The sequence below is a fragment of the Eschscholzia californica genome, unplaced genomic scaffold, assembly GCF_041429995.1.
Source record: "Eschscholzia californica isolate CP2 unplaced genomic scaffold, dmEscCali1.0.p SCAF_3, whole genome shotgun sequence".
NCBI classification, from domain to species: domain Eukaryota; kingdom Viridiplantae; phylum Streptophyta; class Magnoliopsida; order Ranunculales; family Papaveraceae; genus Eschscholzia; species Eschscholzia californica.
The window spans coordinates 14665161-14678620 of NW_028238420.1; the positions used below are offsets into that span (position 1 = coordinate 14665161).

Below are 13460 nucleotides of genomic sequence, written 5' to 3' on the forward strand. Positions count from 1 at the left end.
AACAGTAATACCACCAAATGAATTTTTGTTACCACAAATATCCTGAAGTGTTCGATCAACTACCTCCACACAAAATCTATGCTGCATAGGTACTTCATCCCATATAATTAGCTTAGTTTCCCTAAATAATTCAGCATGGATTGACTGCTTATGGAACCCACATATCGAATTATCTAAAATATCTAATGGAATACAAAATGTTGAATGTTCAGTTCGACCTCCCACTAATAACAACGAAGCAATTCCAGATGAAGCAACAGTTATAACAATATGGCCTATACTACAACATTTGGTTGCAATTGTGTTGTATAAAAATGTTTTTACAGTGCCAGCACCTCCACTTAAAAAAAATACGGTTCCCTTATTGTTGATGACCGAATTCAAAATCGTCTTATAAGCAACAGATTGTTCATCATTTAAACGATCGACGTTAACTTGTATATGTACTGTCTGACATTCATGTTGAATCGTTCTATGCTCTAGTAATAATCTATTCCCAGGTTGATCATTCTAATTTTCAGTTGAAAGAGGCATAGGTTTGAAATGAGTTAAATCTTTGCCAGACTGTTGAAGTAGTTTATTAATAAGATATAAACCATAGTCCGTGACTTGATTCTCAGACGGTATTGTGATTCCAAATGTTGTACGCAACTTGTGCGCTAGGTCATCACAAATATTAAGTAAAAGCTGATTCTACATATGATCTGATTTGAAGGGAAAGAATGCAAGAGAATAACAACGAACAATTTTCTTAATTGATGTCCAGTTTTCATTTTTATAGCTTCCTCTAAACACTGTACCCACTCACCATTATCTTTTAAAAGGCCTCGAGCAACACATGCTAATTTAAATCTTTCACACAATACACCATTTACTGTACGCAAACATTCAAATGATTGACTACCTCTTACAATAGTCAATAATAATCTCAAATAAAACCTTTCACCACAATTTGGACTCGCAAAATACATTCTACCGATTGCAAATCCTTTTTTTCTAAAAGTCCACAAATGTTGTTGTTTATTCCAGACAAAGTGTTCTCGAAATTCTTGATAAGTGAATGCACGTACATCTTCAGTTAAAACACAACATTTAAAGAAGGCTAATAAAGTTGACGTGTGTTTTTCTGCTCTTGTTAAAATTGTTTCCCTCGAATCATCAGGGTTAAAAAGAACAAGGTGCATACCTGGTAAATGAACTGGCAATCACACAACTGTTGGGTTCTCCTCATGTAAAGTGTGACCAAATATGCGCCAAGCTGCTTCTGGTGGTCCGATGTATCGTGCATCCAGATATTGTTGAATCTCATCTAGTCTTCCCAACACAAAAGTAGCACGATCATATCCTTTCAAGATGTACTTATGGATATATTTTACGCAACGCAAACCCGCACACACTTCAATGTTAATATGACAGTTGAACAACTTCGAAAGGTAAGGATTTTAAGGTACAATATCTCTATTATCGACAGGATGCCCTTTCAGAGTATACACTTTAGCGGTGTCGCGACGACGATAGACTGGATAACCATCCACGTCTACTGTTGTCGACTCCGTAAACACTCGTGGAAATCTTTTGGTACATCTTCCGTCTTCCATGCAAACAACATGTTTGTCCCGAGTACCACATGGCCCATGCACCATACAACTCTTTACAGTTTCAAAAAGTAAAGGATCTTCTTTAGGATATGGAAATTCAGCTGAAACCAACCTATCAATTTGATCAACAGTACGTACCTTGTCAGATTGTTGAAAGAAAACCAGTGCATGCATATGAGCCAACCCACGTTTTTGGACATCAATGGTAAAAACGTAGCCAACTGTTTGACCTAATATTTCATGTTTTTCAATCAACTTCATCAAATGTTTTTTTTTAACTCGAACACACGTGCAACTAAATCAGGCCTATCAAGGGAAGTTTGATTAGGCATCAACGCTGACGTGATTTCTGGCCAATGAGGATTCGCAGTCATTGTGATGAACAAATCAGGATGCTTGTTATAACGTGTGATGGCTAATGAATCTTGATAAAGTTCAAACATCATTCTTGGACTACCAGTAAATGAAGAAGGCAATATAAAACGTTGACCAACTTGATGTGGTTCTAATCCAGATTCGTCAATATCAGTGAGACCCTTGTAAAGTCCTGCACTCCGTTTTTAACTAACAAGCGAATCTGCACAAAATTTTCATTATAACTAAAGATTGTAAAAATTGATTCATTAAAACTATTATAAGCCTCAATTACCAATTTATCCAAGTGAGAGTCAACCTATTTAAAAAGAAATATTATTTGTTAGTACCAATAAACAAAATTGTGAAAATGAATTATACTAAAACATATATTGTACCATATAGTGAGAGGTTTAGAGATGAGGAGTCCATAAAAAGGCCATAATACTTTCTCTTCCTTTGGTTGTCATTCATGTTTAAAGATCTACATTTATACGTTGACATCATATTAGTTGTAGCAATAGTGGTGTTGTTGTTATAAGAAGTAAGGTCTTTAAATATTACAAAAGTGTGGTTCAAAACATAGGTCTTAATAGTAGGAAATCAAGTCCTAACAATATACAAAATTAAATTCAGTCCTTAGAAATTAGTTTGCAATCAAATAACCTGCAGTGAAAAGGATAACTGATGACAGGAAATCAAGCAATGGATTCAGCAACTAATACTCGTGGAAGCAACCTTGATAACCTGAAGAAATGGAAGGGCCATTAGCATAACTGATTTGTGAGACTCATAAGTAGCAAAGCTTATAGAGAGAGAGAAAGAGAAAAAAAAGAGATTTGGTAAATCATATGTAACAACTAAATATATTAATTAGAATCTGAAGCAACTAAATATTAATTGAAATATATTTTAGTCGAATAAATTTTGTTATGCATAAACTATATCATCGAGCATTTACATTCGATACAAACCTCGTCACTAACACTGAGACTGAACAATGACCACAGTATCGTTATTAGTCAACGATGCCATTTTTACAACCATGACCACCGTATCTCTATTGGGTTAAAACACCTTTCCAACTGGCAAAAATGAATAAACGGGCAATACCGAAACACCTTTCCTACTGGCATCCAGCATCATTTTCCTACGTTATAGTCTAAGCCAATTCACATAAGTATGGTAGTGAGACTCATAAGTAGCAAAACTTACCATTATAATAACAATGGTGCAAATCGAACAACAAAGAGAGAGAGAGAGAGAGAGAGAGAGAGAGAGAATCATATGAAACAACTAAATGACAACCAAAATCTATGATTTCACCCTGATTGAGAACCAAAAGAAAATAAGTAGCAAAGCTTACCATTATAACAACAATAGTGCAAGCAATGGATTCAACAACTAATACTGGTGGAAGCAACCTTGGGAACCTGAAGAAATTAAATGGATTAGCATTAGTATAGCTGATTTGTGAGACTCATAAGTAGCAAAGCTTACCATTATAACACCAATGGTGCAAATCGAAGAGCGAGAGAGAGAGAGAGAGAGAGAGAGAGAGAGAGAGAGAGAGGGAAAGAGAATAAAAAAAGATGTTATAAATCATATGAAACAACTAAACATTTATTAGAATCTGAAAAAACTAAATATTAATTGGAATCTATCGTAGTCGATTAAGGTTTTTTTATGCATAAACTATGTGATCGAGCATTTACGTTCGACACAAACCTCGTCACTAACACTAAGTCTGAACCATGACCACAGTATCGCTATTGGGTTAAATCACATTCAATCTCAAAAAATAAGGTGAAATCTCTTTGTCAACAATTCAATATGCCCGTAAAGAAGCTAGGTAAGAACTTCTTTGTCATCGAAAACCTAACTACTAAAGAAGCTAGGTAAGAACTAAAACCTAACAATAACAAAATCAAGTAATTTGTAACAAAAAAATAACAAAATCAAAACCTAATTGTTGACATCAAACAATAACAAAATCAAACAATTTGTAAACAATAACCAAACAATAACAAAATAAAAACCCTAACAGACCCAAAGTTCTTGTAAAACCCTAGTAACCTAATAAAAACTCTTGATAAATATTGTTAGAGAGATAGAGAAAGAACCAAACAATAACCTAATCAAAATCTTAGAAACCTAATCAAAACCCTAGTAACAAAACAATAACAAAATCAAAACGGTAACAAAATAAAACAATTTGTAAACAATAACAAAATAAAAACCCTAACAGACCCAAAGTTCTTGTAAAAACCTAGTAACCTAATCAAAACCCTAGTAACCTAATCAAAATCCTACATAAATACTGTTAGAGAGAGAGAGATACCTGCTGTGTCTTTTGGCAGGAAGTGTATTTGGGAGAGATGAGAACGGGGAAGACAGCTAGAGTGCGAGTATAGTTTTGGGCGGGAAGTGTCAGAGGGAATGGCTCTTTGAAGGAAATGGATTTTTTTTTTTTTTTTTTTAAAAAAACAGCATCTTTCAAGAGATGCTATTTTTTCTTTCCCTCTTAATCTAAACCCTTGATTGGGTTGCATCCCAAATCCAAACCATCAATTAGTGAGAGATTAAATCTCAACCGTAGGAGATAAACCTTTGAGAGCAAATCTGAACCGTTGGGAGGAGGGGAAAAGATACCCTCCTCCCTTATTATATAGATAGTCAAAACCTCATTTCCTTATTTTTTTTATAGCTTTCACTTCTGTTCATCTCCCTGTCTACCCACCTTGAATTGAAACTAAATCCAGCAACCCATTGAACCTAACAAAAAATAAAGAAGAGGTAAAAGAAAGGGGTAAGGAAGCAACCAAATTCTTTCTCAAGAATAAAAATGGGAACATTGGGTAAAAAGATTTACACAGTTGGATTTTGGATTCGTGAAATTGGTAAAGCCATAGATCACCTTGGTTCTCGCTTCTAAATCACCCAACAACTAACAATCTAGGCCTAGTATTGGTCAAATTCATTAACCTCTATAACCCTAGAACTAGAAGTTCATCACATTTTGGATTCTATAATTCTCCAATTAGATTGTCTGTGAAGGGGGTTCTCCCCTTCACTGACAATAGAAAGAGAAGAGAGAGATGAGAGGGAAGAAGAGAAAGGAGAAGAAGAAAGAAAAATAAAATAAGAAGATGAAGGAAAGAGAAAGAATAAAGCAGATGAAGAAGAATTTAACCTTCAAAGCTTGCATCACCTCTAATTAAATTTGGTCATAATAAATTAACTCAGAAAACTTAAAAAATACATTGTCTTTAAAAGGCATTACCTATAAAATTCACCTATAAAATTTCCCCTTCGCTTTTACCAAAAAAAGCCGTATTTTCAATTGATCCTTCTATAACTTTATCAGAACCAACCTTATCATTAAATATAACTGTATTAAGACCAAGTGAATTCAACGAAATTAATCCTCTTAAATTCATGTACCAGAAAGAACCGTACGATCATGACAACACTCAAATTTGGAAATTACCTATTCATATGTAAGTGGTCAAACCTTGTTTTCATATCATTTCAATTTCTTTAATGCGGTGGCACCCTTAACTCTAAAGCTTGTCCATTTGCATGGAAGTATTGACATGGTATCTGTTCTCATAAAAAGAAAGTAACGTATCTGTTTTTGTAAGATTCTTATCTATTGGGAGGGAGATGATGTAGACCTCAAAGAAGAACAGAAGATGTTTTCTCTCATTGTTAAGGTTATAAATTTTTTTGAGTGTCTAAATGGGATCTTCCATTGAATTTGCATTGCATGACAACTCCATTGAATTTTTTTTGAAGTCAGGTAACTACTACCACTTAAGAAGTGACCTTGTAATTGCAACCATGTTTGTTTTCTATCAGTTATAAGTGCGTGAAGTTTGTTTTTAAATTATTTTTTAGTGCTATTGAAAATTTGAAACAACAATTACCTATTTTGAGTATTTTAAATGTTTTTTTTGTATTGTTAGCCTGTCTAGAATCTACGATCTAGAAGGTGGAAGACTAAGATGTCATTTGACGTACAAAACTAAAATAAGTTACTTTTTTGCTTATTTAAATAGAAAAGTAAAGAAGTTAGTACGGTAACGTGAAAATTTCCGACTTCACTTAAGTTAAAATTTGACTTTCTTTTAAAGGTTTATGTTTTTAAATTTTGACTTTAAAGTCAAGTACCTTTTCTTCAACATATGCACGAATTTTACTTTACCAAAAAATTTTCTTTGTTTATTTCTGGTCCACCTCCATAACTAAACTTTCAGCACACCGTTGTACCACCACCACCAACCACCAACCACCACTATACACCACCACCGCACCTCCACCACTACCATACCTCCACCACCACCACCATTTGTATCTCAAGCACCACCAGTACCATACTTTCACCACCACCATACATACACCACCACCATACTTCCACCACCACCACCATTTGTATCTCAACCACCACCACCACTACAATACCTTCACCACCACCGTACCTACACCATCACCATTATACATCCACCACCACTATCCCATACCTCCAACGTACCTCCATCACTACCACCACCACCACCACCATACCTCTACCACTGTCGTACCTCCACCCACACCATCCCCATACATCCACCACTACCATCCCATACCTCCACCATCACCACCATCATAACTCCGCCACCACCACCATCGCTACCACCATCATACTTCCACCGTCACCGTCACAACCAACACCTATACCCCCTACTGCTCCAATTCAGAACCGTGGCTAAGATTTTAAAGGCTCCGCGCAAACTTAAAATTTAGACCCTTAGTACAATGAAAATAATTAAAAGTAAAAACGGAATCAAATATGAAGAGTATGCGTGTCGAACTCGGATCACTAGCATGGTATTGTCATTCCTTATCCACTGAACTATTCTATCTAACTTGTTTTATTGGTTACCTTCATTTATATTATAGAAAACCACACCTTGGAGGTGGGGGCGAGGGCAGACTTCCTGCCCGCCCCCTCAAACACGACCCTGCTCCAATCAAGAGTTGTTGGCTCATTACTTTAAATGTTGTTAGCATTTCATACTAATTCATTAAGTGGATGAATTTAGTTGAGAAAGAATTAAAATTTATGATTATTTTGTTTCGAAAATATGCATCACTAAAAATGGGATTTGTAACGGAGAAAATGATCAAATTAGGATGTAAAGTTAAGGTGATTTCTTGGTTACTAAAGGAAGAGAGAGGGTAAGAGTTCAGGGAAGGACTTATATAAAGGAGTGATGAAGGGGAGGAGTCTTTGTTAAAGCCACAAGAAAGGAGTGATGAAGGGGAGGAGTGATGAAGGTGATTTCTTGGCCATCTATGATCTTCCTTGCAATATAAAGAAAACCATTACATCTCTTCAGAGAGATTTCTGGTGGGGATTCTATTTGTATACCTATGTCTCTAGGTGGTTTGGGCTTTAGAAATATATTGGTTGATAATACAGCTCTCAGAAGTAAACTCAACTGGTTATACAGAACCTAACATGATTTGCCATGGGTTCAACTCATTAGAGCCAAGTACAATAACCAATCTTCATCATCTCCACATGTTACAATCAACACTTCCTGGTTTTGGAAACAATTACTGAAAAATCAAGAACACATTGATAGATTCATAGAATGGGATATAGGTTCTGGGTCAAATGTAAATATCTGGACTCAATCATGGATACCAGGTTCTCCTGCTTTAGAGGAACCTGAAAATAACCATGGTTTCACTTTAGTCTCACAACTTATAACCCCACAACATGTTTGGAATCAGCAAATCTTATCCCTCCTCTTCGTCCCTGAAACCCAAAGGAAAATTCAAACTATTCCTCTGACCTCTCAAGCAGACTCTCAAAAATGGACCCTCTCCAATTCAGGAACTTACACAGTGTCCTCTTACTATAAGCATCTTATCCATTCCACCAATACATCCCCTGCATCCACTGCAATTCCTCTTCAGGACTGGAATCACCTTTGGAGCCTCAGACTTCATCCTCGCATACTCTTGTTTCTGTGGAAGTTAGCTCATGATATACTGCCACTTAATTCCACCATATCAAGGAGAATCTGAAACTTCCCTCCTATCTGTCATCTCTGCTCAAAAGAGGAAGAAACACAAATGCATTTCCTTCATAACTGCCCACTTACAAAACTGCTACTGAGAGAAGTTCATACATTCGAAACCACAAAGCCAATTTTTACAACATTTCATGAATGGATACACTTCTGGTATCATGTAGATGACAGATTTGACCATGCTGGATCTTTTAGGAAAATAGAAATTATCTCCACTGCTCTTTGGCACTTATGGAAAAGTAGATGTGAGCTTATTTTCAAAGGGGAACAGGTGAACATACACTTTGTTATGTCATCAACCAGAAGTCATCTCATCTCTCAACACACCCTAATAAGAACTATATCTACTGGCACAACCCCAACAACTCATCAATGGATTCCACCATCCCCTGGATTCCACAAGATTAACTATGATGTGTCTTTTGTTAAAAGCTCCCTGCTTTCCTGTTTGGCTATTGTTGTGCATGATTCAGCAGGAAAACAAATTGCAAGACAAACACTCCTCACCAGCTCCAGCTCAGTACATGAAGTCGAAGGGAAAGCTGCTTTGCTGGGCATTTCTTGTGCAAAAAATCATGGTATCAAAAGACTTTTTTTGGAAGGGGGCTCTCTTAACCTATGCAACTCTTTGAATAACTCCCCTAACTCCATCCACTAGACAACAAAGTATCTGCTCAAGGATATAAAACTTCATGCCCTGTCTTTTGATAGTATCTCTTTTTTGTATGTAAACAGGAAGTTTAATAGCTTGGCTCACTCTCTGGTTATAAACTCTAGGAAACATGGTGTAGACTTATCTACTTGTATTCCTAACTGCTCTCTATCTCATCATGACATCAATGTAACTAACTTTGCTAATCAATAGATGTTATGTTTGTCTTAAAAAAAATATTAGGTCTTTCAACAAAAAAAATCATTGTTATATCAGGCGAAAGACTATTATAAATTTACTTACAGAGTAAGTGTAAAAAAGTAACTCCAATTTGATGCTTATTCTTTTTTGCACATCATCCCCATTTAAAAGTGATTTTCACTTATGAATTAGAAAAATAACTCCTAAATTGTCGGCCTACACTAATAAATGAAAATCACTTAATAGATACAGAACCCAAATCTTTCTATGATTTATTTACTAACGTCGCGTCAAAAACGTATTTCGTAATCCAAAATCTAAGGAAGAGTTTTTAATACTCCTATCTGGATTGAGTATTAAAAGTCAACATAATTATGTGGCATGGAAGAGTTTCGCCTCGTTATGACGTCAACATTCTAAGAAAAAGTAAGACAATCGGCCAATCCGCAGTTCACGACATTCTTTTACCAAATCTTAACTTTCTATACCCAACAGAGTAAAAGAAACCGTAAATTCGGAAATGTGTAATTTTTTTTTTGGTAATCTTTTTGTTATTCTGCAAGAACATAATTTGATATAACTTTATACAGTAGTTCGTCTCATTAAGCTTCTCAAACAAAAATTTAACAGTTTTTTTAGGGTCCGTGGGTATATAGCCCAAAATAATGTTCAAAAAGGATTTAGGGTCCAATCTTCCCAAAAAATGGATTTTTAGTCCTTTTGCTCTTGGGACTAAAAACCCTTAATATATATTACATAATTCCTTTCATGTCCCAGTCGTTTTTCGCGGGATTTTAATATGTGGGGCCGGACAAAAATTTCAAACGGTTTAATGTACCTTGATTTTAGGATAAATTTAGGAAAAAACGGATAGATTCTCACGAAATTTTCTCTCTCTTCTATAATCTGTTTAGAAACAAAATCCAAACTTTTGCAAATCAATTTTCTCTCTCTTCTTTACAGATTTAATATGGAGATTTATTAGCCAAAAATATGGAGATTTATTAGAAACAAATGTATATAAAACAAATCATAATTTCTCTCTCCTCTAAACAGATTTGGAAATCAAATTTTCTCTTTCCTATTATCCGAATCAATCAGAAACTAAAATCCTAACCAAAGCCAAAACGTCATCACCACGGATATTTCCAAATCAATTTTCTCTCTCTTCTTTACAGATTTGGAAACCAAATCAATTTTCTCTATCTTACTATGTAAATTTTTTTTCGATTCGAAACAATTTTCTCTCACTTAACTTTCAGATTTGGAAATAGTATATAATCTAGGATCAATTTAGCGTGATTTGGGGGTTAATATACATATGTCACTTTCTCTCACTTAACTTTTAGTTTTGGAAATAGTATATTTTTCTGGGAACATTAAAGCAGCATTTGTTTTCGTTTTTACTCATACATAAATACTCATCGAATACAAATTATGAAATAAGTAAATTATGTATTATTTATGACGAATAAACCATCATTTGTCAAGGATACAACGTAATTTATCAAATGTATTTGGGTCTTGTTCAGTAAATTACACATAATTTCTTTTACATTACACACATAATTTCTTTTACATAACACATCGTTTACATTCTGTTACAAAAAAAAACGTACAAAATCTTCTCTGGTTCAGTAATGGTGCCCATCCATGTTGCCCTATTGCTTGGAATGCTAATGGAGGGGGCCGAATATGAGGCTTTTCCAAGGAATCATGATCAAGATCCATTCAAGTGTGCATTTGTTATGAAATATTTCGAGGAGCCAATCAAAAAGTCAAGTAACAAGAACAAGGGTATTTCAAGTTTGATTTGCTTATTTTGATTTGATGATTCTGCCTGGAACTCCATCTGTGATAACAAATGGAGAGATATTAATACATATAAATTATATAAAAAAAGTATATTATTTACAATAAATTACATGAACATTTACGTAAATTATATGTAATTTATTTCAAAGTACACGGGATTTACATATATAAGCGAAGTTGTTCTAATAATGAAACGAGTACTGTTTTTGAGATTAAAGCATAATTAATGTTCCATATAATATTCATGATATTCGTGATAAAGTATATATAATTTGTCAGAAAATACATATATCATGTTCTCATTTTGAAAAACATTGTACGGGAGATGTTTGCATAATTTACTATAAATTATGGTAATTTATGATAAAATACGTGTACTGTTAATTCTGTTATGAGGAACCGTACGAAAAAAACCACGTTTCATAAATCCGTACGGATTGAAAACCAAATCTGAAGAAAAAGTACGAATATCATTAGGTTTAAACTACATATCTAAAGATATCTGATATGATGATTGATTGCAACAATAAGTATACTCAATTTTTAGGAATTAGTAATGAAGGATTATCTCATCAATATCGAAATCATTAAAGAAACTTTTAGAGAGAGAAATACAATAATAACATACTCGATTTGAAACAGAATCATTAAAGAAGAATTTTGTTTACCTGATTAACAATTAAGAAACTGATTTTGAAAAACTCTAATGAATATGAAACAATTTCTTTGTTTTAATGGACGATTTTTAGTAGATTAAGATGTGGAGAGGGAGAGAATCAACTACTATAAACTGAAATAGAATCACAAAAACTTATATTGATTTATGTTTTACCTGATTAACTTGATATGAAGAGACATAAATGGAAATGGAGTTCTGAGCTTGTGTATTGGATTAGAAGACGAATGTTTGAAAAACAATCTAATGAAGATGAAACAAGATTTCTGAGTTTAATGGAGGTTTTGTTATGTGAATCGGATTTAGAGAGAGAGAATAAAGAGATTTCGGTTACTGAAAATAATGAATCACGTTTTGGAGAGGGAATGTGGGAGATAAAAATGGAAGAAGATCTTTATGGATTTTGAAGATAAATCAGTTATAATATATATTTCTTTGTTTAAAAACGTGATTGGAGAGAGAATGTGGGAGATAAAAAATAGAAGATCTTTATGGATTTTGAAGATAAATCAGTTATAATATATGAGGAAGGTTAGATTAGGAATTATGATTTATTTGGTATTATAGGGATTTGTGTTTTTTCTCTAGATGACACCAAATGGACTAGATATCCATTTATATTATTTTTTTGGTTTTGAAACCCTTTATAGGATTAGAGAGGACTAAATGTCTTATTAGGACCCGTTTTTTGGACTATAAACCCAAAAATTCGTTTTTTTATGTTATGTTATGTTGTTTTTTTTTGAATTATTCAGCGTGCCTCGAACCCTTGACCTCTAAGGTTGAAGATTATACCTCTTACCACTCCAACAATGGGTTGTTGGCGTTATGTTATGTTATGTTATGTTATGTTGCGTTGTTCTTTTACATTTTAGTTTCTAGTAGTTTGAATCAGTTTGTATTTTTCTTTTGATCTTAGTATTTTTGTAGTTAAACATTTTATACAACCAATGTTTTAGCTCGGTTATCTTCATGATGTAACAATGCCTTGTAAGGACTAAGCACGCAAATCGTAGTCGAATTCTAAAAAAAAAAGGTTATTTCTCAAATAGCCCCCAACTTTGTGACTGGTTTCCTGCCTAGCCCCCTACTTTATCAAAAATACCCAGATGGTCCCCTTTTTCAGACTCTGTTATAACACCGTTAACTAATCATCATTTCTCTCTCCTCCATCTCATCACCTCTCTCTGCCACCTAACCTACTTGCCACCTCATCGTCTTCAAAGGCGAAGGTCGCCGACCTTCAAACATAAAAAAAAAGAAAGGGTTATTCCCCTAATTGCCCCCAACTTTGTGACCGGTTTCCTGTCTGGCCTCCTACTTTATTAAAAATACCCAGATGACCTCCTTTTTCAGATTCCATTATAACACCGTTAACTAGTCATCACATATCTCTCATCCATCTCATCGCCTCTCTCTGCCACCTCATCTTCTCGCCACCTCATCATCTTCACCAGCGAAGGTCGCCGACCAACCAAGTTTTCGGCTGACGACCTTCAAACATAATTTTTTTTTTAAAACTCACCCCTCTCTCCAGATCTGATGAACCAGAACAGATCTGGTTCACCAGATTTAGAGAGAGAGTGGGGTAGGTTTTTAATAAAAAGAGGAAATTTTTTTTAGTGAGTAAAAAAGAGAGGAGAGTTTAAAAAAATACATTTTTTTAATGTTTGAAGGTCGCTGGTCGGAAACTGGTCGGCAGGGCACCTTCGCCGGTGAAGATGATGAGGTAGCGAGAAGATGAGGTGGCAGAGAGAGGCGATGAGTTGGATGAGAGAGATGTGATGACTAATTAACGGTTTTATACCAGAATCTAAAAAGGGGGTCATCTGAGTAGTTTTGACAAAGTAGGGGGCTAGGCAGGAAACCAGTCACAAAGTTGTGGCTATTAGGGAAATAACCCAAAAAAATTAATTAGTACTTTTTTTCCTCTCTCATCTTTCTCTCTAAAAAATCTCTCTTCTCTCTCTTTAGATCTGGTGAACAAGATCTAGAGAAAGAGATTAAAAAAAAAATTTAGAGAAAGAAAGAGGAGAGAGATAAAAAATTAATTAATTTTCTTTTTTTATGTTTGATGGTCG

The 13460-nt window shown here is 34.6% G+C and overlaps 1 protein-coding gene across 1 annotated transcript; it reads right to left on the reverse strand.

Annotated features, from left to right (window-relative positions):
* Positions 1 to 1205: 1205 nt before the first annotated feature.
* Positions 1206 to 7952, reverse strand: LOC147548613 (uncharacterized). Its single transcript, XM_086668088.1, has 6 exons — positions 7845 to 7952; positions 7645 to 7668; positions 7366 to 7450; positions 1888 to 2145; positions 1625 to 1828; positions 1206 to 1396 (listed from the first exon to the last, which is right to left on the reverse strand). Exons 1-6 carry the CDS (start codon positions 7950 to 7952, stop codon positions 1206 to 1208), a joined length of 870 nt encoding a protein of 289 aa, XP_086524214.1.
* Between the last annotated feature and the right edge of the window lie 5508 nt (positions 7953 to 13460).

What these genes read in the sequence shown, in the direction of transcription:
- LOC147548613 (XM_086668088.1), bottom strand. Translation starts at nt 7,952, where the DNA reads ATGAAGTCTGAGGCTCCAAAGGTGATTCCAGTCCTGAAGAGGAATTGC. An exon ending in TTATAGTAAGAGGACACTGT is followed by an intron (nt 7,669 to 7,844) that starts GTAAGTTCCTGA and finishes GGTTATTTTCAG; the next exon opens with GTTCCTCTAAAGCAGGAGAA. An exon ending in CTCTAAAGCAGGAGAACCTG is followed by an intron (nt 7,451 to 7,644) that starts GTATCCATGATT and finishes AAATCATGTTAG; the next exon opens with GTTCTGTATAACCAGTTGAG.